Source organism: Triturus cristatus, chromosome 10 (assembly GCF_964204655.1).
Source record: "Triturus cristatus chromosome 10, aTriCri1.1, whole genome shotgun sequence".
Taxonomy (NCBI): Eukaryota; Metazoa; Chordata; class Amphibia; order Caudata; family Salamandridae; genus Triturus; species Triturus cristatus.
In genome coordinates this window covers 377,750,215-377,774,177 of record NC_140593.1, presented here as the reverse complement: position 1 = coordinate 377,774,177, position 23,963 = coordinate 377,750,215, and the positions used below count along the sequence as shown (strand labels likewise).

Here is a 23,963-nt window from a genome sequence, read left to right as displayed (position 1 = left end):
ATCTCCTGAAAAATTGTTATTGTAAAAATTTATTAAAAGCCAATTTCTTCCATTTTGTCTTACACATAAAAGAATATGGTAGCAGGGCGATGGGTTAATAAACGTATTTACCTTAATCTCAGCTACGCTGGCTATTAAGGTAACTAACCCCCCGCCCGCTTGCACGTCCTGCTCTAGATGGCACCGCATCCAACTAAAAAGTGCAATACCCATCTATGTTAATCTGTTTGGTTTATCTCACAAAAGGTAGCCGGATGGTGTATTTGAAGACTCAACTAAACGTAAAGGGGAGGGAAGGAGGAACAGAAGCACTCATGTGTTAAGATGGGAACCCTCACTCACCCTAGGGTGACATGCTTCATCATTTGGTTCCCTCTTAACACTGGGACCGCAAGGTACCTAGTGTGGGCTACAACTCCCCCGTAGGAAAGGAGCGCAAGGTGTTCATTGTCATCCAATCTAGGGCAGAGTGCAAAACAAAATATAGCTAATTTTGAGTTAAAACTTTCTCCTGGTGGGCAAGATTAATCTTTATTAGTACCCCCAGTGGACAGGTTAAAATAAGCTCAGTGAAAATAGGGTTATGGATATTTCTCTATTAGGATCAGTTCGACATGTTTCTGCCTCTGTAGACCGAAAAAGGTTCTTGGCATTCCTCAGGACCGTTCTCTATGTCACTCTGCTTAGGTTGTGCAAAAATAATAATATTAAGAATAGGTTATCATACTTTTACTGGTATGGGAGTTATCAGTGGTACCAGCTTCTAGTCAGGTCCACATGCTGTGAGGATATAAGAACAGATGTCAAAACACAGTATGCACTATTCCAGTTTAATGTTTACAAAACACCAGTGTCCCTCACCAGCACTGCAAACATGTGTTGATACAAAGAATATATTTGTATATAATCTCACCAATTCAAGACTATTAGTCAACATCCACCTTCATAAGTCCTTTCGTAGCAGGTATCAGGACTCTAATGGTATAAAATCACAGTAACGCTTGTCAGACGTAACCAATACCTTCTAGTTATCTCCACCTTTCACTCTGGATTATACTACACTTAAGATGTGGGCAAAATGGTATCTAGGCCCTGTATCAGGTTCAATGGAATGCAATAGATTGTGTTTGTACTCTCCTGCTGTGTCCATCATAAACTAACTAAACAGTAAGGGCTAATATCACGTCCAAATCCAGGGCACCGTTATCCATGCTACATAGCACATCGTGCACATGCATCGCAGCATTTTAAAAAAATCATTATGCGTGCTCACTATTCATCTACGTTGGTTATGCGTTTAAAAGACCAGACAAGGCTCGTTACGAATAAACAATCAAGCATTGAGCCTCGGGCTAATGTGGGACATCACAGAGCTCATCACAGAGCCCCGCAAAATTGCCGGCAGTTAGTATGATGCAAAAGCGCTCAACTACAGATTAAAGGTACCAAGATTCTGGGCCTTACATTTACCCTGTCTCCCACCGCATAAATGAAATGCTTGAGGGGGAGAACAGGCTACCGGCATCTCTGTTTACGCGCGGTCCGGCACAAGTGATCGCATGATCAATATCCGCTGTCATAAGGATGCTGGGAAATGTAGTTCTCTTGGGTTTTTTTGTGCATAACAATGCGAAATCCCGACGTGGTCCCCTCACATACAATAGTGTGTAAGGAAACAATTATTGTGTATGTCCTACGTAGTGGTCATGAATAAGGATTTTAATGTTGTAGACAGGACATATAAGTAAATGTTTGGTACTTTATGTACAGGTAAATGTTGCGTGTGACATAAGACTATGTTGTGAATCTACTCTCATGATTAGTAAATCTATTATCATGACTTTCCTTTTGCCGGCGTTTTGTTTTTTAGAGGCGCGGCTCTGCCCAGACCTGTCCGGACCTGCAGTGGGGAGCGGGGAGCGACTGCACCCACGGGCGAGCGGACCTTGCCGCCAGGAGAAGAAGTACATTTCCCTGGGGGGGCCTTCTGGTTGCGTAAGGATCCACACACCTCCAGCTCACTAATCGGCGCATAAATCAACGAGGGGCATCCCGCTGCGTGGGACGCCCGGACTTTCCTTTTGCCGGCGTTTTGTTTTTAGAGGCGCGGTTCTGGCCAGACCTGTCTGGACCTGCAGTGGGGAGCGGGGAGCGACTGCACCCACGGGCGAGTGGACCTTGCCACCAGGAGAAGAACTACATTTCCCAGGGGGGTCTTCTGGTTGCGTAAGGATCCACGCACCTCCAGTGCGCTAATCAGCGCATAAATCAACGAGGGGCATCCCGCGGCGCTGGACGCGGCAAGGCTCGCCCGGGCGAAGCCCGGGCCAAGGGCGGGCCCGTCCTTGGCCGTCAGTGGCCGGAGGAGGCTAGGCCCCTTCCCTGAGAAGTGACGATTGGGAGTAGCGCTTAAGAGCGGACTGGCAGTGTGAGTACAGTGTTCATAACCCATTTAAAATGTCGAAACGGAAAGGGAGTTGCGCAATATTTAAGCAAAAGCGGGCTGGCCAACAATCACTTCTGACTTATCTCACAGGGGCCATGGGGGAAATTGAAGAACAAATTCATATGATGGAAGAAACATTAACTAATGGGGGGGAAGATGTTGTTGCCGTGGAGAAAGGGAATATCACCTGCCCCAAAGTTAAACCAAAGGAGGGTATGACCGTGGATGACCAAATATCCCTAAGTGATCATAGCGGGATGGGTGAGGATTCATACCCACCCTCAAAGCGTAGTAAGATATCTACACGCTTGGAGGAATGCAAACCAACCGAAGCAGCCGATTTAGATTTGGATATTGGACATATTGACAAGGGTGGTAAAAAGAGAAAAAACACCAAGAAAAAATCGGCTCATAAAGCTAACATAATAAAAACGCATCATAATGTGGGTAATAACTCTATCACGGCGATATTGGAGGGTCAGAAAAGGATAATGGAAAGTTTACAGAATATCACGGCCACCCTCCAAACATATTTTACAGATGCTATGGGAGCATTATCTGATAGAGTAGCTGTTATTGAAACCAGTACACAAGACCCTATAGGAAAGTGTACAGAGGTGTTACATAACAACATAGGGGCCTGCAGGATCCTATCATAAATACTCCCGCCAATTTAACCAGCATGGTAGGTGTGTCTAGAGATCTTAACAGTATATTCCCAGCCCAAAGCATGGGAGGAGAGGGAGAACAAGGCAAGAGTGTTAGGGGACAGAGGGAAACTACTGATAATAACATAGACACACGTATGACTCGAGATCATCTCATGAGAGGGCAGTTCTGCCTTGATTTACCTCCGGCAGCTGTCCCTTACGTGGTTATCCTAGCTAACGTCCCAGAATTGGTGCACCCTGCCCAGGTAACATGGAGGGAGCTTCGTAATAAATCGTTACATTGGCAGGGTAATCGGATTGGCCTGTGCGATCCTCTATTTAAGCACTTTAAAATGGCCAGATGTGTTCCATGGGTGGGGAAAGGAAGAAAAAAACTTAAGGGGGATTGCATAGTCTTGACTTTTAGCGACCCTAGATTGATAAGGGAGATCCTGTACAGGGCAGGAAATAAACGCCATGATCATTCTGATATTGTTATTCTACCATTAGGATTTTTTTATCCATCAGCCAAGACAGGAACAAATAGTGAAATGAGTTACCCTGCTAATGCCCCCTCTGGGAGGAGAGCAACCAGAGACTCTTGTGATGTACAACCTATAAACACAAATTGGCTATACTCCAATCGTTTCGAACTTCTGTCACGGTTGGACGATCAGGATTGACAGTTTAATATTCATGAGAGGAAGAAAACATATGGGAACTGTGTGATGCCAAGAGGGTCGAAGGTTGACAGGGGTATCAGGGAATTAAATATTGGCAACAGTCTAGATATTAAAGGGACACCACTGGCGATTGATAGTAGCCAGGGTGATGATGTCTATACTGACCATCGTCTAGGTACTACCGATAAGATAGTTAACATTGGTCACCTAAGGACATCTCAAAGAGTAATGGATAAGGAAAAAGAGATGGAGATGGAGGAAGTAAGCTCCTGGATACTATTTGTGGAAAAGTATGATATACTATGTCTTCAAGAAACATGGCTGGAGAGGGATATTCATATTCAGGGTTTTAGTACATTCCATACCCCAGCAACTATTACCAATTATGGCCGTAATAAGGGGGGGTTGTGTATCTACATTTCAGTCGAGGCTGGGGTATCTAATGTTAGGATTAAGTATTGTTCTGATTTTTTTCAGATTTTGAACTTGAAGTTAAAGTGGAATAAGGAGGTGGTTATAGTGAATTTTTATAACAATGTCCCAATAGATCGCAAAGAGACTGTCTTCAAGGAACTAAGTAACATTTTAAAAACTATAGAGGAAACCATGATAGGTGATATGCCTCTATTATGGGTAGGGGATTTTAATTGTTCTCTTTGTGTGCACAGTGAACAGGGTATTTACGGTCTAGGGGAAGACAAAGAGGATCACGCTTCGCATTTAATGCATAACAAAAGCGGGGAGATGTTTAATGACGTATTACACCAATTTGACTTAGGTTTTGCCAATGAGCTTTGTTCGAACTCTACACCCTTTTATCCAACTTTCAATGGGAGAGGTTGCACTTCCACTATTGACTTTGTTGTACTCTCCAAACGATATGCTTCTAGTATCCAGGAGTGTACAACAGAGGAAATCTCCATGAGTGATCACTATCCAATTAGCCTAAAGTTATCTGCTCGAAGAAACTATATAAAAAGTAAGAGCCAGCCACCTTATGGCTACGGGGTGCGATTGGCGACCACAAATGGTTATTCCCTAAAATGGGATAGTGTAGAACCTGAAGCTTTTCTACATAGTCTTATCACTAAAACTCAGCCTGAATGGGAAATATGCCTCACACAGGGGAGTGCTGCTCCTGATGTCTACGCTGCCTTCTTAAAGATATCATAGGAAGCCCATAGACTCCTAAGGAGGGAAACTAATTGTGGAAGACCGAAAGCAAAGGGTTGGTTTGATAGTGGCTGTTCTAGAGCCCATACACACCTTAAAAGGATCTTACATGTAATACCAATATGTAAGGAGGACATTAAAAAGACAAGGACTGCCTATCACTTAGCCCGGAAAAAGCGTAAAATACAGTTAAAGAAAGAAGCCTGGGAAAATTTACATCAGGCTTGTGTAAGGAGGGACAATACTAGCTTCTGGAAAGCTGTAAATGCTCCTTTCTATCAAGATAGAGTAGTAGATGTAATAGATGTAGCTATTACGGGTGAAAGGTGGGTGGAATTCTTTGGGGATCTTTATAAACTCACGGGAGCTGTTCTTGATAGGAAACCAGTTGATGATCAGGGTGTTTTCCCTCTTGACCTGAATTTTACTTTGGAGGAGGTGATAAAGGCCATTAGGGAGAGTGCGGCAGGAAAGGCACCTGGCCCGGACGGGGTACCAGTGGATGTCTACAGATCAAATATTGACCTGTGGGCACCATTGTTAATGAGGGTATTAAATAGTAGTTCCACTTTTAAACTCATTCCTACATGGACAGATGCGATAGTGGTACCCATTTTTAAAAAGGGGAACAGGAACAAACCTAGCTGCTATCGGCCTATATCCCTCTTGGATGCTCTGCTGAAAATTGCCGGGAGAATAATCCTCAAGAGACTTCAAACCTGGGCGAGTGAGGAAGGATTTTTAACAGACCTACAATATGGTTTTCGCCCAGGCATGGGAACTATTGAGCAGGGATTGAACCTAGCCCTGATTATAGATAAACATACTAAGGCAAAGAGGGGGAAACCTTTTCTTACCTTTGAAGATTTGAGTTCAACCTTTGATGGAGTTGGCCATGGCACGCTGTGGAACACCTTAGAAGATCTCAAGGTGGACCGGGTTTTAATACTGTTTATAAAGGAAATGTATGGAAATGCAGGGGCGAGGGTGCGTTATGGGAATATGGGGGAGTGCTCGGCAAAATTCCCAATTGAAAAGGGCATCAGATAGGGTTGTATATTGGCTCCTTTTCTCTTTACACTTTATATTAATAGCCTGGGCCAACACCTCATTAGAGATCAAAATGACTACCCGACCATTGGGGGCATCCCCGTCCCTGTTTTACTCTACGCAGATGATGCAGTGATTTTGTCAAGGACCCAACTAGGCCTTCAAAGAGCGGTCAATAGTTTTGTTATTTATATGAAAGAGAGGGACCTAAGAGTGAATATAACAAAGACATTTACCATGGGCTGTGGTAAAAGTAGAGGTACAACATCTAATATCTTTGTTGACAATAGAAAGGTAGAAAATACCGGTACCTTTTGTTATTTAGGCATCACTTTTGACAAAAAGAGAACATGGAAATCAGCTATTAAGGCCAGAAAATTGAATTTTAGTAGGGCAGTGGGGGCAGTTATAAATTTTGCAAAAAAATAGGAGGAAGACCTGTACAAGAACTCTTGGAAGTTTACAAGGCCAAATGCGTTTCCACCAGGCTGTAGGGGGCCGGTTTATGGGGCATTGAAGAACCAGATATTATACAAACTTGTGAAAATGGTTTTATCCGCTATCTTTTGGGAGTCCCTATTTCTTCTGCCACCTATAGTTGCCATCAGGAATTGGGACTCTCTTACATATCGGATACCATTAAAATAGCTCCGTTATTACTGTGGCATAAGGTGTGGGTCACAGAAGAGACAGGCTTCAACAGAGAGGTAATCTTGGACTGCCTTAAACTGGAGAGAGCTAAAGATATGGCGTGGTTTAATTATAAAAAAATGATAACTAACGCCATTGGGCGCCCTGCATATTTTACGGACCCATGTAGCTAGGAGGATATTTCCAGGAAAGATTTGAAAGCATACTGCTTGAAATTCCTCGAAGATCAAAGATGATCCAAAGAAAGAACAAAACACACTGTAATGGCACATCATCTCACCTTGAGTGGCCAGGGACTTCAACAATATTTGCTGTCAGTACAGGATAGTTTTAGCCGTATGCTTCTGGTTCGCTTTCGATTCGGCTCTTTTTTTAGAATGGTGTTATTCCCGGTGGTAAATGTCTGGTCATCTGATATATCTGTATGCCCCTTTGATGATGTTTCATCACAATCAACAATGCACTGCACTTTATTTTGCAAATATTTTTCCATACCCAGGCAGATGTACTTTAGACCGATTCTTAAAAGCTGGAATATTAGATATCGCAGGGTAGCATTTCTAAAATTACAGATGTTGGAAACACCGGCAACTATCCGGGCTGTTACAACTTATCTGAAGGCGATCATTAGGTCCCGGGCTACAATGTAATCTTTGTAATGTTATTATATTTTAAAACCTTTTATAAACTTTTTAGATTGTATTTTTAAACATAGCCCATGGTATACTATTTATGAATTTTTGTGATCAATTGTTCTCTCGTATAGCAATATATCTTTGTAATATATCTTTGTACGTGATTATCGGTTTTCTCACATGTGTATATTCAGGATTGCTGCTATGTACTTTTATGATTTCTTTTGTTATGAAATCGAATAAAGTACATTTTGATTTGATTTTATTTGATTTGATTCATCATGATTCTCTTGGTACATACAAAAGCCAAGGAATTTGTTTTTCAAAATTAGGGGTACAACTTTCATATGAGGCAAGATCACAACTTGCATATGAAAACGAGGTCACATAGCTGATTTTCACATAGGTAAGCCACTACATATGTGCGCATTCACCATATTGTTGTCCATCTAGTGTATTATAATGAACACCGAGGGATGTCATCATTAAGTCCTGTCATGTGACTCTTGGTACGGAACACCCAACGGTGTTCCCTCCTGAATAGGACATCCTCAATGGGACCCATTAGTGTATCATATTTGGGTTTGTCCAGGACCACCCAAGACAGATTATCCTCTGTGTGACCCATTTCTAGAAAATGTCTGGTTAGTCGTGAATTAGATTTTTTACATCTGATAGAACTGCAATGTTCTACAATCCTATGTTTGACTCTACGTGTGGTGATGCCTATATACTTAAGAGAACAAGGGCATATAATCATATAAATTACACCCCATGAATTACAATTGGTATGGCTGGTCAAGTGCCAACGTGTCTGTAAGCCTAGTTCTAGTTGTTCAGTATGTCGTGTGAATGGACACACCGAGCATGACCCACATAGGAAATATCCTACCACAGGGGGTCCTCTCCACAGTGATTGTTGCGTCTCTTGCATTGGTCTACATTTTGGTCGTGTATGAACTAGCAAGTCATTTAGGTTACTACTCCGTTTTGAGAGCAAATAAGGGTATGTCAAGAGACAACTCTCCTTTGTTTAGGATTTGCCAGTTCTTATTTACTGCTTTCTTGATGGTGTCCGTGAGATGGCTAAATGTGGTCACACATGCCAATCTATTTGTCTTCTCCTTGTTGGGTGTCTCCAGAAGAGCCTCCCTATTATTATTGCGTGATCTCTTTGCAGCTCCACGCACCAGATGATCAGGGTAGTGGTGTGTCTGTAATTCGCTGCTCAAATTCCTGGCATGTTGTTTGTATTTCTCTACTTCCGTACAATTTCTCCTCAGCCTCAATAATTGGCCCACGGGGAGATTGTTCACCAGTGCCCAGGGGTGGAAGCTTGAGTAGCTCAGTAGAGAGTTGCTTGCCATAGGCTTCTGGAAGAGTTCAGTGTTAGGTCTGCCATCTTTAGGATAAAGCCGGAGATGCAAACAAGAAACCTCAGTAGCACTAGATTCACCAATGAAGCGTAAATTGAGGTCTAGAGTATTCAATCATCCTGAGACGGCATCAAGAGACGTCTGGTCACCTTCCCAGATGACCAGAATGTCATCTATATATCGCCTCCATAACTTAAGATTTTGTTGGAATGGATTGGTAACAGAGTAGATGTGCTTGGTCCCAAAACCATGCACTTACACATTGGCCATGCTTGGGGCACATGTGCTGGCTCCGGTTATTTGCCAGTATAACCGACCTTCAAACATGAAAAAATTCTCCTTCAATGCCAGCTTAGCACAATGCATGATGAAGGAGTTAGGTGTCTGGTCCTGGCGAGGGTATCGTTCTAGGAGATGGTATATGGTGTCCAAAGTATCGTCCTGTGGAATATTAGTGCACAATGATTCCACATCATATGTGACCATCAGGTTGGAGTGTGGGTCAAAGGATACTGTTTCCAAAAGCGATAGCACCTGCTTGGTGTCTTGAAGGTAAGAGGGCATGTTGGCCACTATCGGGCGTAGTAAGTAGTCCACAAATTGTAAGAGAGGTTCGAGGAGAAAACCTGTTCCAAAGACAATAGGTCTCCCTTGTGGTGGTCTTTGGTCCTTGTGGATCTTGGTTAAGATGTAAAACGCCGGTGTTTTAGGATGTTTCTGGATTAGAAGCTTTTGTGATCCAATCTGAGTCTCTCCCTTCATCTAGTAAGGTCTTTATTTCTTGTTGTAATCTAGTAGTGGGATCATGTTGGATGGGTCTATAGAAATTTGATGTCCTTCAACTGTCTGAGGCATTCACTGCGATAGACTTCAGTTTCCAAAATCACTGTGGCACCGCCCTTGTCAGCTGGTTTGATGATAATAGTAACATCATTGCCCAACTCTTCCACACACTTGCTCTCCTCCTTGGAGATGTTGCAAAATGGTCTCTTCACTTGATCTTTATTAGTCTCATACTCCTTCATAACAGCTTTCTCAAAGGTGGAAATGTCCAAAGGTACTTGTTGTAGCGAAGGAATAAAGGTTGATTTCTTTCTCAAACCTGTATTGGAATTAGAGATAGATGTTTCTCTCTCTGTATTTGAGAAGAAAAAATGTAGATGTACCTTACGGAAGAACTCTGCCATTTCTTTATGTGTCATAAAATTGTCACCCAATTTAGTGGGCACAAAACCTAGACCTTTCGCTAGGACTTTAGTTTCCAAGGCTGTGAGTATTTTGCTGCTCAGGTTCACGATTAGGTCGGCAGGTCGCTTGTGGATGCCATCAGTTCTCTCGGCATGTTCCTGGTCACTCTCTGTTCCAAGGTGGGGTCCTAATTCACATGCTGTTGGTTCCATGGTGAACATCCTCTGTTGCCTCTTCTTTGACCTCTTCTTCCTCTGTCCTGTCCAAAAAAAGGTTGGAAGGCAAGGCCTCCAAAAGGGGGGCATGTATTAAAGGGCTGTGGTGGAAAGGCCCAAGGTTAACACATGAGTGCTTCTGTCCCTTCTTCCCTTCCCTCCCCTTTACTTTTGTTTGAGTCTTCATATACACCATCTGTCTACCTTTTGTGAGATAGATTTTGTGAAGTGGAATTATAGATGGTAATAATTCCTCCCTCTAGAACCCCTATTGTGAGATTATAATCTGTTTGGTTTCCCAGGTTTCTTGGAAACACAGTATATCATGATTTGTCACAAGTGATAGCCAGTCCTGATTAGTCTTTTTCTAGTATATACCACTGTATTCCAGGAGATTATTTTTTAAATATACATATTTGGACTCAAGATGGCAGTTGCTTCCTGGTTAGAAGGGATATAGTTTACACCCTGCAGAAGGTATAGAGCTTCGATCAGGCAGTCACAAGCTTCAAGATTGGTTAAAAGTTCATATCTGTTTCTAGTTGGAACTGATGGAACCAATGGACAGGCTACGAGGTGTCGGGGATTAGGGTAAGGAATTGGGCTGCAATCTACAGGTGCACTGTTGAGGTTGTAAAAAAAAACCTAATGGGAGTGCAAAAATCTGTGTATCAAACTGTGGTGTATTAGGCAATAAATTCAATAAATGCTCAACCAACCAACGGTTCAATCACTGTGCAAGTTCCCTCAGTACAAGATATGTACACACAAGGTCTGTGTGTGTCTTCCACAGGAGCAACCTATGGTCCCTTTGTACTTTGAGACAACAACCTTTAACTGCAAATATCACAACTTTAAAATGTCCGAATGAAGATGAAATTAGAAGATAGCTAAAACTGATTAAAACAAAAAGATGAGTAATGAAACATAATAAAATAGACACATTACAAAGTCATCTTTTTGAGGACATATTTTCAAAAACACAAACAGAGAGAAAGTATAAAAATGAACACAAAAGTCAATGTGTCAAAACTTTGACCAACAAAGACCTGGATTTTCCTGAACTTGCCCTTCCGAAAAAATATCCAGCACATACGTTTTTTTTCCTCATTACAGCAATAGTTGGTTTAACAGCTAATGTGATCATATGTAAAGAGATACCAACACTCATGTGAAGAAGGTGTCAATGACATCCTGACATAAGTCAACTCCTTCCTTCTCACCACTATCATCTTCATTTGGCATTTCAGATTCCTCACCTGGTGGTTGTGCATGGTCTCCATCCTCTGCGATGTAAGGGATGTTCCATTGCAGCACTATGCTTTGCAGCATGAAGCAGGCCAGGGTGATATGGCACACCTTACTGGGTGAGTAGAGGAGGGCTCCGCTAGTTTTCTCCAGGCAGCGAAATCTGGCCTTTAGGTGTCTGAAAGCACTCTGAAGTGGCCTCCGTGTTCTTCCATGGGCCTCATTGAAGAGGAATTCCCCTGGTGTTGTTGGATTCCTCAGCAGTTCCAACAACCATAGTCGGTCGGTAAGCTGAGTTTCCTAAATTAAAGACAAAGAGTCAAGATATGTAACACCTTGAAATTACTCAAACAATATTATGTCAGATTGTACTTACCAACAAGCCAGGCCCTGTCACGTCCATTTTATGACAGTAGCAGGGGTATGCTGCTGTTCTGTAGCACAAAGGAATCATGGGCTGATAAAGGTAAACGTGCACAGACACTTGTGATGTACAAATCAGCTAAGCAGACAACTTGCACATTGATTGAATGTAAGTGCTTCAGATTCCGGTAGACTTGTTCCCTGGCATGTGGTGGCACTAAGGCAATATGTGTGCCATCACTTGCTCTAACCACATGTGGTAGGCAACCCAAAGAATGGTAATCACCCTCCACATTCACAAAATCCTCATTTCATGGAAACTGGATTAACCTATTGATGTGTCTCATAATTGAGGAAAGAACTACTTGTAGCACACCACTGAAAATGGTTGTGACATTCCACCAGATACTGCCACAGTGTATTGGAATATCCTGTGGCCAAAAAATGAAGTACTGCCTTGAGTTTGACAATTGGTGTTATAGATTTGGGATTTCTGTTATGAGGCAGAAGATCTGGATCCAGTTACAGTATAGTTTGCCTATTCAATCTGAACTTTTTGATAATATTCCGTCCTTTCATGGTGGCATAGTCTGGAAATGAGCGGTACACTTGGGGCTGCTGTCTCCTCACTCTCCCAGGATTCAAAGTCTGCATTGGAAGAATTGTGAACATTTTAAACATTTTCCACGTAAATTATTTGTGATTGACCGAAATGCATTGGGTGAGATGTCATTGGGATGATTCTGAAGACTCGAGGTTCGTTTAATGCCTATGAATAGGCCCGGGTGGGCAATTCTGAAGCAAGTAAAATGCACAAGACTATTGAATTTCGTACCTTTGACGTGATGGACAAACAAGGTTGAACAGTTTGAAATAAAAAATATGAAACATGGAAACATTATGGTTTATGAGTATTCATTTGAATACAAGTTGTGTATCAGGCTGTGCAACTCGCTGGGGACCCGCAAACCGCGCGTCACCATGTTTGGATGATTTCATGCATGTGCACAGGAAAGGAGCACATTACGAGTGCTGCACACCGAGTTTGATAAAAGGAAAACAGGAACCTTAACATTAAATACAGGGTGTGCTTCAGGTCATTGACAGCTCTATGGCTTACCAGAGGAACAGGTACATGTTTGAAATGTAAATGTGAATCTGTCTAACTGTTTTCCTTGCATTACCACAGGTTTACAATGTCCCTTTGAGTTCCTGAGTAAAGTGTAGTTATTGATGTGAAGTGTCATATATTATGTTCCTTAGATAGGACAATTATGTTGGGGATTTAAAAGCACTTTACAATGTTAAAAAACAAGATTAGTATGCGTTGTGTGTTTAAAGCCCTTGATTCTATTTGGTGTGTATGTAGAGATATATCTATGTATATGTTTGAATTACAAGTGAAATGTAGAAATCTCCCATCATGTAAATCCGAAAACACATTATATTGTCTTTACAAATGTACATATATATGTTTTCTGTACAAACTAAATGAAAATGAGATTTGCCATGTGTACCATTCCACACATCACTCAGATTAGATCAGGGGTCTCCAAACAGTTGATTGGGAGCTACCAGTAGCCACCAAACCACTTTAGAATAGCACACAGCCTTGAGGTCAGTTATTAGATGGGCACAAGGTCTTTTTCATATAAACGTTAATGGAAGGCTGTGTTCACTTGACATCAGAATCATCAGGCTGCAAATAGCAGGGCCTGACAATGAGCAGCGCTCAGTCGGAATCATGGGCCGGGATGGGGTTGAATAAAAACAGCAAACAACTAAAACATTGAGGTATATCTGTCATAAAAATATTCCCTTGTCAACTAATATTTGAAGGTGTATGCAAAAATATACCCCTGAATGCTTTCAAATTAACCCTGGGCGTAGTGGGGCTACGTGGAGCATCGTGTAGTGTGGCCAAATCTACGCACACTCGCGCGCTCCGCATAGCCCCACTACGCGCCGCCCGCCTCCCGCCCACCCTCCTTTTAAAATAAGTTAAAGTATTTTAAAAGTAAATAAAATGCGTTACCTGCGGTGCGGCGTCCCGGGGCTCCCTCTTCCTGCTTGACGGCAACTTCTTCTCACAAATGCGCATGCGCGGGCGTCCGCGCATGCGCATTTATGAGAAGAAGTTGCCGTCAAGCAGGAAGAGGGAGCCCCGGGACGCCGCACCGCAGGTAAGGCATTTTATTTACTTTTAAATTCTTTAAATTATTTTAAAATGAAGGCGGGCAGGCGGGTGTCGGGTGGCGGGCAGCTCTGCTTCACCGCGGAGTGTGCATAGCGCTGCCTGCTACGCCTACTTTGTAAACCGCGAAGCAGGCAGCGCTATGTACACTCCGTGGGCGGAGCGGAGCACTACGCCAGGGCTTATTTCAAATGGACTAGAATTGAAATGGAGAGTTAGCTAACTTCTTGAGCTAAACACTTCATTTCATTTGACTCCCATTTCAAAGTGTTTTATTTCCAAACTGCAGGCTCCTTATTCCCAGTGGCCAGTTTTCACTGTACCACAAGTATGTGTTCAAGATACAGCTCTTTTTTTACATATAAGAATTTTAAAGTGCAGAAAAATGTTCCATGATTTGAGTGTTTGGTAGAATATTTCTCTGCGCTTTTAAATTTCCCCAATTCAAAAGGACATACAATTGTATGTTTGTGTCATCCATGTACCGGTGCCACATATGGCAAAAGGTGTGTCCTGTGCTACAAGTACATACCACACACTCTGTCACCTGTACAATTATATTCAATTCATACATACACATGTAAAATACATCCCCAAAGAGCACGCTTCCACTGACACACATGGCAGCCCTTTCATAGAGCTCTCAGTTAAGAATGTCGTTAAAACCATAGTTTCTGGCTCTATGGACTTTAGGCATCAAGTCAACAAAGCTGGCCGTGAGGGTGTCTGGTAACAATGCGCAAGATGTGGGGGGCGGAGCTAGCGCGCGACCAAGATGGCTGCCTGAACGGAGCGCTCAAATAGCCCGCCACACAATGGGCGGGAACTCCTTCGGCCGTAAAGCAGGCCTAGCCTGGAATTCCCTGCCTGTAGCGCTTCGCGCTACTCATGGCCCTTTTCTGTTTAAAAGTAAATTAAAAACCTTGCTTTTCTAGCGTGTTGGGTGTTTTCCTTTCTTCTGCCTCTTGCTTTGAGTTCAGCGCCAGGACACTTTCGAGTAGCTGCGCGCTTTATAAATCAAAGATAACATAACATTATCCGCCCAATATCCTGCAGCTGTGTTTCACTTGCACCGGGAAACGGGAAACGGGGTGTCGCGGCGCCGGTGGCGGGAAGAGCGACTCGCCTACCTGCCCCCTGAGGGACGATTCAGCCCACCGCGGATACTGGGCTGACTGGGCCCTGGACGCTGGCACTGCGCGGAGGCTGACGTGCGGCGATTTTCCTTCCCCTGCCCGGCCGGGGAGGCGACGTGCAGCCCTCGCCGAGGTCCCGCTGCAGAGGCCCTGCGGCGGTGAGACCAGCCTGGTGTCTCTGAGACCCTGTTTCCCGTGCCTGCGTTCGCCGGTCTGCTGCGTCCCTGCCGATCGAGAGGGGCGGGCCGGCTGCCTGGAGGGATCGGTGCTTTGAGGGGAACTGAGGCCGCGCTGCCGTGACTGCCTTCCAGCCACCTGATGCGATCCCGGTGAGTGCCCCCTGCTGACGGCAAGGCCTGCCGGTGAGCCCTGCTGTTTTCCTACACAGCGAACTGACACACGAGGCGCCCCCCCCCTCCCCTGAATTGCTGGTTTCTGCGGGTCCCCTGCCGTGAACTGCTGCCCTAGCTGAATCCCTCGCCCTCCTGAGCGCCTCTGTGACCTGCTTGGCGCGTACCAGTAGAAGGGAGGGGGGTTAGGCCATGCATTGACCTGTTGGCCCACACTGATCCCGCGACGAATTGACCACACAGGGACTGGCTAACTCCGCCATCTTTACGTTTGCATTACTGTCTGGCGGGGGAGCGATAGACACACTACGGCGCATCAGACACTCTCCATAACAACGAAGGCAGGAAAGAGGGTGCTAACCACTATTTGAGGCCCTTGACCACCCACCAGCCAGCTACAACTAGCAGATTGCTTTGGGGCGACCCCCCCCATACGGATAGGAGGGGGTGTGAAATCCTTCTGGAGGAGGGCGGGGTACTCCTTAGGGCGCCGGGCCCTACACGAAGATACGATGGGACGCACGGATAAGTCGCAACCCAAATTGTCATTTGACCCTAGGCGTCCCAAGCCTTGCGGAGCCGCGACGGAGGGAGATGTCGTGGACCAAGACCAGAACCCGGACGAACAAAACCGGGATATACGCGGCCTCTTGCTCTCCATGGAAAAGAACCTCCAGGGTGGGATAACCTCTTTGGGGGCCAAAATGGACGCGCTGACCTACAGAATGGACCGCATGGCGGACAGATTGGACAAACATGCAGAGCGTCTGGACAGCTCGGAGCGCAGGCTGACGGAGACGGAGGAGGCGCAGACCACTCTTGATGTGGAACACAAACAGCTGGGCAGGGTGGTGCAGCTCCTCCAGGACAAGACGGAAGACTTGGAGGCCCGTTCTCGGCGCTGCAATCTCCGCATCACGGGCCTGCCGGAGACGGCACCCACAGGGAGCATGGAACTCTTCATAGAAAAGCTTTTGAAAACACTGTTGGGTGACTCCTCCTTTTCAAACATGTTTGTGGTGGAGAGGGCGCACCGCTCTCTTGGCCCCAGGCCGGCGCCGGGCGCCTCTCCCAGGCCAGTCATAGCTAAACTCCTGAACTATAGGGACCGTGATGTCGCTCTTAAACTTGCCCGCGAGAAACAACCGCTTCGATTCGAGGGGTCGACAATTTCACTCTTTCCAGACTTCACTGCTAGAGTTCAGGTGGCGAGGCGCTTGTTCGCACCCATGAAGAGACCGCTTCGGGAGATGGGTGCGGATTATGCCATGCTCTATTCGGCTAAGTTAAGAGTGAATCGGCAGGGCCACTCACATATATTTACTGATCCGAAGATCCTGCAAAAAGCTTTGAAGGATTGGGCGAGGGAGGGGCGGGCACTGCCGGACCGCCGGCTCTTGGACGAAACGACCGGGGGTCCCTTGGATGAGCAGGTCTGACCTGCTTTGGAAGACAGGAACTGTTGTAATTTATTGTTGAGTGTTTCATCCACCAATGTGTTTCAGACCACCGAAGTCTTATTATTGGGGGCCATGACTGTTCTCCTTTATATTTGTTGCTATGTGCTTGCTGCTTGATTTGTATTAGGTATGCGACTTGCTTATTTCGCCCCCCTTTAGACCCCGGGGGACATGCGCTCTGCTGCATTTATTCACAGCTGCACGTTTGCATTATGGCGGGGAGTGGAGCAGTGATCTAATTGATCACACTTTTCTTTTTCTCTATTTCTGTTGAGCGGGCTACCTCCCCCCAGCGTGTAGTACACCTGGGATGTTTCTGGATGTTTTGATTCGGGTGGGGTTTCTTTTCATTGGGTGGGTGGGTCGCTCTCATTGACGCCCCTGGATACGGACAAAGAGGGTAGATTTGTTTTGTCTAAGTGCTGTGGTAGGGGGCTCGAGCTTTTCATTTTCAATGTTTATGGCCCTAACTTTGACCACCCTGACTTTTACGCTAACTTAGTGGCGATGTCCCAACCATACGCTTTGGACAATATTCTGTGGGGCGGGGATTTTAATTTTGTCATGCTCCCTGCTCTGGATAGGTCCGATGGCCCGGACAGACGCCCGTCGGCCTCTGCCAGACTGGTAGAGTCATCCCTGAGGAAGTTGGACATGCATGACGTATGGCGCCGTAGACACACTCAGCAGGGGGGATACACGCACTATTCTGCACCTCACAACATACATACGAGAATTGACTACTGGTTTGCTTCACAACAATTGACTCACCAGATTCGGGCATGCACGATCCTCCCCCTCACCTTCTCTGATCATTCTCCATTGCTTCTTACACTGGCCTCCCCAAAGAAACGCATCCCACCATTTGCATGGCGCTTTCCTCCATTCTCCCTTCTTGATTCTGTTTTTAATGAGGAGATCGCAACGTCCATTGAGGCCTTTTTCAAGACGCACATAGGTTCAGTTGACTCCTTTCTGACAGTTTGGGAAGCCTTTAAGGTATATATCAGGGGGTGACCATATCCAAACATGCGGGGGTGCTAAAGTCGATACGCACCAGACTGACTGCTTTAGAGCGGAAACTGAAGGACCTTGAATCCTCTCGTAGACAGGTACACAGTGAGGAACTTGACCGGGACCTGGCGCAAACCCTACGAGACTACCATAAGGAAGCTGATGCAGAGATAAAACATCTCGGGAAATATGCCACTGCCCGTAGCTATGGGGAGGGGGAGAGGCCTGGTAGTGTTCGGGCGCAGATTCTGCAGTAGCGGAGGGCCAAAACCACGATTCCAGATATTAGACTACAGCAAGGTGACCCCCCGCTTACGGAGGATCAGGTGACGGAGTAATTTCGGCAATACTATGCTGATCTCTACGCTTCCCGCAGCCACTGCTCTGATGAACTTATGGAGGATTACCTGTCGCATATTAAACTCCCCTGGTTGTCTGACTGGCACCGTGAGTTCCTGATGAGGCCAATCGAACGTGAGGAGGTGCTGCTTGCCCTCTCAGGGATGAGGGCCGGTAGTGCTCCGGGAAGTGACGGTCTCACAGTGGCCTTTTATAAGGCATTCCAGGACCTCCTACTCCCCCACTTGCTCACACTGTTTGGGGATATATGCACATCAGGCAGTATGCCTCCAACCATGCGAGAGGCGATGCTGGTGGCCATACTCAAACCTGGGAAACGGCCAGAGGAGTGTGCTTCGTACCGTCCGTTGTCCCTCATGAACGTGGACGCAAAGATTTTCGCGAAGATACTGGCCTTAGTCCACTGGTCACCACCCTGGTGGCGCCTGAGCAGGCTGGCTTTGTTCCCAGCCATTACTTAACCTATAACCTGCGAACTGTCTTCGCAGCTTTACAACATACCGGCTCGGAGGTCCCGGCGGTCGCGGTATTCTTAGACATGGAGAAGGCCTTCGCCTTTCATGCGGCACGTCCTGAGCCGTATGGGAGTGGGGCCGGTTTTCCTGCAATTACTTGCGACACTCTACTCCTCCCCCACGGCGCGCATTCGTATTGGGTCCTTGGTCACCGATCCCATACATATTTTTAGGGACACGAGGCAAGGATGCCCTCTCTCACCAATATTGTATGCCCTGACGGCGGAACCCCTGGCTTGTGCACTCCGTGAGTATCACAGCCATAGGGGCATTCGATTCCCAAACTATCACCTAATCGTATCAACGTATGGGGATGATATGCTAATTTATGTTAGGGAGCCCGAAACTCATCTGTCTCCGGTATTAAGGGAGGTGGTCCTCTTCGGTTCTCTTTCAGGCATAGGGGTCAATTGGAACAAGTCCATCATGTTTCCTCTTACTCCAGCCACGGTTCGCTTTGAGCCGGAATACCCCCTTTTATGGTCCACAGAGGCGGTACGATACCTGGGTATCCGACTACATGCTGACTCGGAGGTTGTTCTGCGGGAAAATTATGGTGCTGCCATCTCCAATCTGGAGGACGATGTGGACAGATGGATTGCTCTTCCGCTCTCTCTGATGGGCAGAGTGGCACTCATGAAAATGATAGTCCTACCGCGGTTTCTCTTTCTATTTATGAACATACCCATGGTTCTGTCCAGGGCATTTTTTAGTCGCCTTCACTCTCTATTGGTGCGCCTGGCATGGAGGGGCAAGCAACCTCGCGTTGCCTGGAGGATATTGACGTTACCATATGCGATGGGTGGCCTTGGTGCCCCTGACTTGGATTTGTACTATAGAGCCGCCCAATCCTCACACGCACATTATTGGATACATGGACCCTCGGATATACCCCACTTGTTGATTGAGACTATCGTCGCCGATCCCAGGCCTCTGCCCGCCTTGCTGTTTTCGCCTTGTGACAGGCGTACGGGCATAATGGACTCTCTTAATTCGGTCGTACACGCTTGGCACTCCATACTGGCTGCTCATGCCGGTAATCTTCTGTATGCTCCATTGGTCCACTTTAAATTTCTCAATCGGGTTTACCATACCCCGGAGCGATTACACCGCTTTGGTCTACGTGACAGCCCCCGGTGTGATCGATGCGGAGAGCCTACAGCTGCATGTGGCCTGGACCTGCCCGGGGATTGCCTACTTCTGGGGTGATATATTCTTAGAAATTAATCGCATTACGGACATGTCTCTGTCCCCGGATGCGCTCCTCGCTCTACTAGGCTACTCACAGCCACTCCCCAAGAAACATAGACGCCTTGTTGATATGGCGCTGCTACTCGCGAAGAGATGTGTAGCTGTCTGTTGGCTTCGCGGCCCTACGCTGGCTCTGACTCAGTGGACTAGAGATATGCTTTACTGTTGTACACAAACTGAAAATTACAGCAAATTATTGCCACCTCGTAACAGACCTAAAAACTTTTGGGCCCTGTATTTGGACCGGAAACCGACTCCAGCTGCTGCTGAGCGGGGAGAGGATACATCCCCGTCGGGGGCTACTGCCACTTCTTAGGGTTCGATGGGACTGTACACCCTATGATATGTGCTGCGTGCCCCTGCCCCCCCTCCCCCCTCTCTCTTTCCCCCCTACACGGCGATACACAGGATAGGGCGCTACGGCTCACTTAGCTGGTGGGACCACTCTTTTGTTTCCATTCTAAATTCTTTTTATCTATTATTGCTTGATTAAATCTATGGCATATGCTTTGTATGTATGTATAGGACCTGTTACAGGAGGCTGTTTATGTTTGGACTGTGTCTATGCTTTGTTCTTATTGTTTGTACTGCTTGCTAAATTATTATTTTTTTTACTCTATTTAATCAAAAGTTCAATAAAAATATTAACAGAAAAAACAAAAAACAATGCGCAAGATGTTTAGCCTTCAGTAGTTCACAGTGCTTTGCACTGATGAGAAGTACCTCACATCACAGAAAATGTGGAGCTCCCTGGGGTAGACAATGTCACTGGCCTGGATTAGTGAGTTGAGGACATGACAAGGGATGAGGGTAGTAAACATGTCACTACAAAAGTGTGTATTAATATATTTGTTTTAGTCAATATGTGAAAATACACATGTGGTATGGTAACTTATGAATCATGCTTGTGATAGATGTAGTAAAATTGTGTTACATCAATACAAACAAAAAGTCACAAAACCATTATTTTTTTCTTTCATTTCTTGTATCCGTACAGGTCAAAACCCATCAGAAGCGGGATATATCTGGAAGGTCATCACCAGGAGGAAAATGTGGACCCTGGAGGTCTACAAGCGGCACAGCCTCCAATGCAGGAAGAGGTGGGAGGACCTATGATGCTGAACCAAAAAATTAGACGAAGTACAACTTGGGCAGTACTCCCAAAGTGGGATGCACGTGCGCCACACCCTGGCCCCCCTAATGGCCTACATTCTCGTGGTGGCCTATCCCCAGCTTGATGGGCAGTTGAGAGTCCAAAAGCAGCATGAAGGGGGTAAGTTCTTATTTGAGTTTCACATGTTACATGATTAATACGCACAAGAAGAGTTCTTGAAGGTTTAAGTTTTGCACGATGTGTATGATGATGTGTTTTGTCTATTAAATTGTTAGAAAGGATCCCACCTGATTCCTGTTTACTACCAAAGGACTGTTCTGAGCAGACACATGGCTGCCTAAACTACACATATCCATCAGGTTGTTTGATGTCATGAGTGACAGTTGTACCAAACAGGCCACTGGTGTTTGTTGTGTCTGATATGATGATCCTTCATTATTGTGGATGATGTAATGGTAGACCAATTACATGTGACATGGCATACTATGAACTTATGATATAGTGGATCTTCCATAAGTCACATTGGCAAGTTGGGATTTTACACAAACAAGACTGAGCATGTGAGCCAAAATCACTAATCACATATCCCAATTGTGTTTAGCATCAAATATACTGTTTCATACATGTTAAAAGTGACAGATTTGCATGTCTTACTCCTTCATAAATGTGTATGTAAGCCAGTGTGTTTTTTGTACAAATACTTGTGCTAGACATACACTTTTTGTAGAAACACAGACAGAGATGTATACACAATGGGGACAGAGTAACACATACCCCAGACCATTTTTAAATGTCCTTTGTTATGTCCAGATGAGAACTCAATGGTGGAGATAAATGGGATTTTGGCAGATTGCATGTTCCATCACATAAATGTTGGAGTATCCCATCTTAAAGACTCAAAATCAGGCCCAACTTGTAACTTATTTGGAAAATGGTTACATGCATCAAGGTGTGATTTGTTTCATCTTGTGAACTGCACTTGATTCTTTGATGTGTTTATCATATGTGAATCAGTGTATGTCATATTCACTGTGATGTAGTACCACATTTTACCTAAAGTGAAAGCCACCATATCTTTTTCAATAAATTCATAATGATGAGACAACCTTGAAATAATTTGAGATTTTTTGGAGTCAAATGTGGATAAGTAGTTGCTCTGTACCAAAGTGGATTCGAAATGTATCAAGCCCTATATATTTAATTATGCTATTGGAGTAATTTGGCAATCCACAATACATTTAACTTTCTTCAACAACATAGGTAAATACATAGTGTGTGATACAGTGATATGCTACTTCAATACTGAAACCATATAATATGTTGTACATTTGTACTATACTTGAGTTACTTGAGGTAAATGTTACCATTGTGAAATGCCCAAACAAAGGAGACAGGCTTTCAGTTTCTACAAATATTGGTACAACATTGCAGTATTTGTTAACACACATAGATTCATATTTTACTTTTAGTGTATGTCATTAATGTAGCTTTTTTGACCTAGTACACACAATGTCCAAAGGTATTTTTGGTGTATATCCTTGTTTACATAAGTTCACTATTCTGTAACACAAAGGCCAACCATTCAGGGGTGTTAAATAGTTCCTTTAGAGAAATGAATATGGTTAAGAGACAAGGTCATATATGATACAGAAGCTATCATGGGGAATTACAAAACTGTGACTAAATGTTTTCAGAAGATGTTCCCTACATGCATAAGATAATGATGTAAAGAACCCATGTTTGTGAGCCTTTTAGCAGGTACAGTATTGAAACTAGGAAAATGTTATGTGTTTAAAGTTATTTATCGGTTCTAATCACGCAGCTACAATAAAACTATTGTATATGTCTTTTCACCATCATCCGGAGCAGGCGAAGGAGATGTTGGTCACGGAGGCTGGGAAGCAGCTGACCACTATGTCTCTCCTGGTGAGACCAACTATACCAAGGGACACAATGTCACAAGGGTGAGGGGACTGGCATAGAGGTCACCAGCTCGACGTCTCTTTTTGAGCCCTCGCCAAGCAGCCAGTCTCCACTGGTGGCAGAGCCCACTGCTTCAGTTACACCTGCATCCTTGTCTGCCACCCAGATATCCATCTACACCCTCTCTCTTGCTCCCCCCTAGAGGCCAACTCCTCCCCCTAAAAGGGATGGAGTCTCCTTTGCCCCAGGCTACTCACACCCTGCCCCATCCCCCCAGCTGGGCTGAGTGAAGAGGGTATTGACCTCCTCCTATGCAGCATCACTGTAGGCCAGACTCCAGATTGTCAGCCAGGAGATTAGCTGCCATAGGCAACAAATGCTAGCTTACCTGGAGGGCATTCATAGTGGTATGTCTGGCCTACAGCGGTCTTTTCAAGGTCTGGCCTCCTCACTGACCGCAGCTTTTCAACCATCCCAACCATGTGCCTCACCTCCTGCCTCTTCAATATCCCAATTTCATATTCCCAGCCTTGTCCAAAGCACATTCACACCTTTACATGCACCCACTCCAAAAAACACAAGCTGCTCAGACACTCACACACATAAATGCAGAGACATCATAAAACACAAGCACACATCCAAACTTACAGACCCCACACCCAAATGCACCACACTGCACCCACCACACACACACATGAACCACCCCACCACCAGCACACCCACACACCCACAGACACCACATCTACCACCACACCCACATGCACCACCACATCCTCATGCACCACAACCACACTCAGCACCTCCACAGCACACCCATCCACACACACACATACATTAGATAGCACATCCACAAAACACTAATACCCAAACTTACCCAAACAACAGACACTGAGGAAGCAACACCGCCAAACGTACACGACATACACCAGACCAACAGGCACCTGTATCCTCAACAGACACATGTACAT

The 23,963-nt window shown here is 45.2% G+C and overlaps 1 protein-coding gene across 1 annotated transcript in view; it reads left to right on the top strand.

The window, feature by feature from the left end:
- Positions 1–1,870: 1,870 nt before the first annotated feature.
- Positions 1,871–23,963, top strand: part of LOC146789460 (uncharacterized) — a 232,180-nt gene continuing 210,087 nt past the window's right edge. The window contains exons 1-2 of the mRNA XM_085631607.1: positions 1,871–2,428; positions 20,956–21,231. Coding sequence (XP_085487733.1) covers positions 21,129–21,231 — 103 coding nt within the window. The 5' untranslated portion in view covers positions 1,871–2,428; positions 20,956–21,128. The remainder of the gene's footprint in view (positions 2,429–20,955; positions 21,232–23,963) is intronic.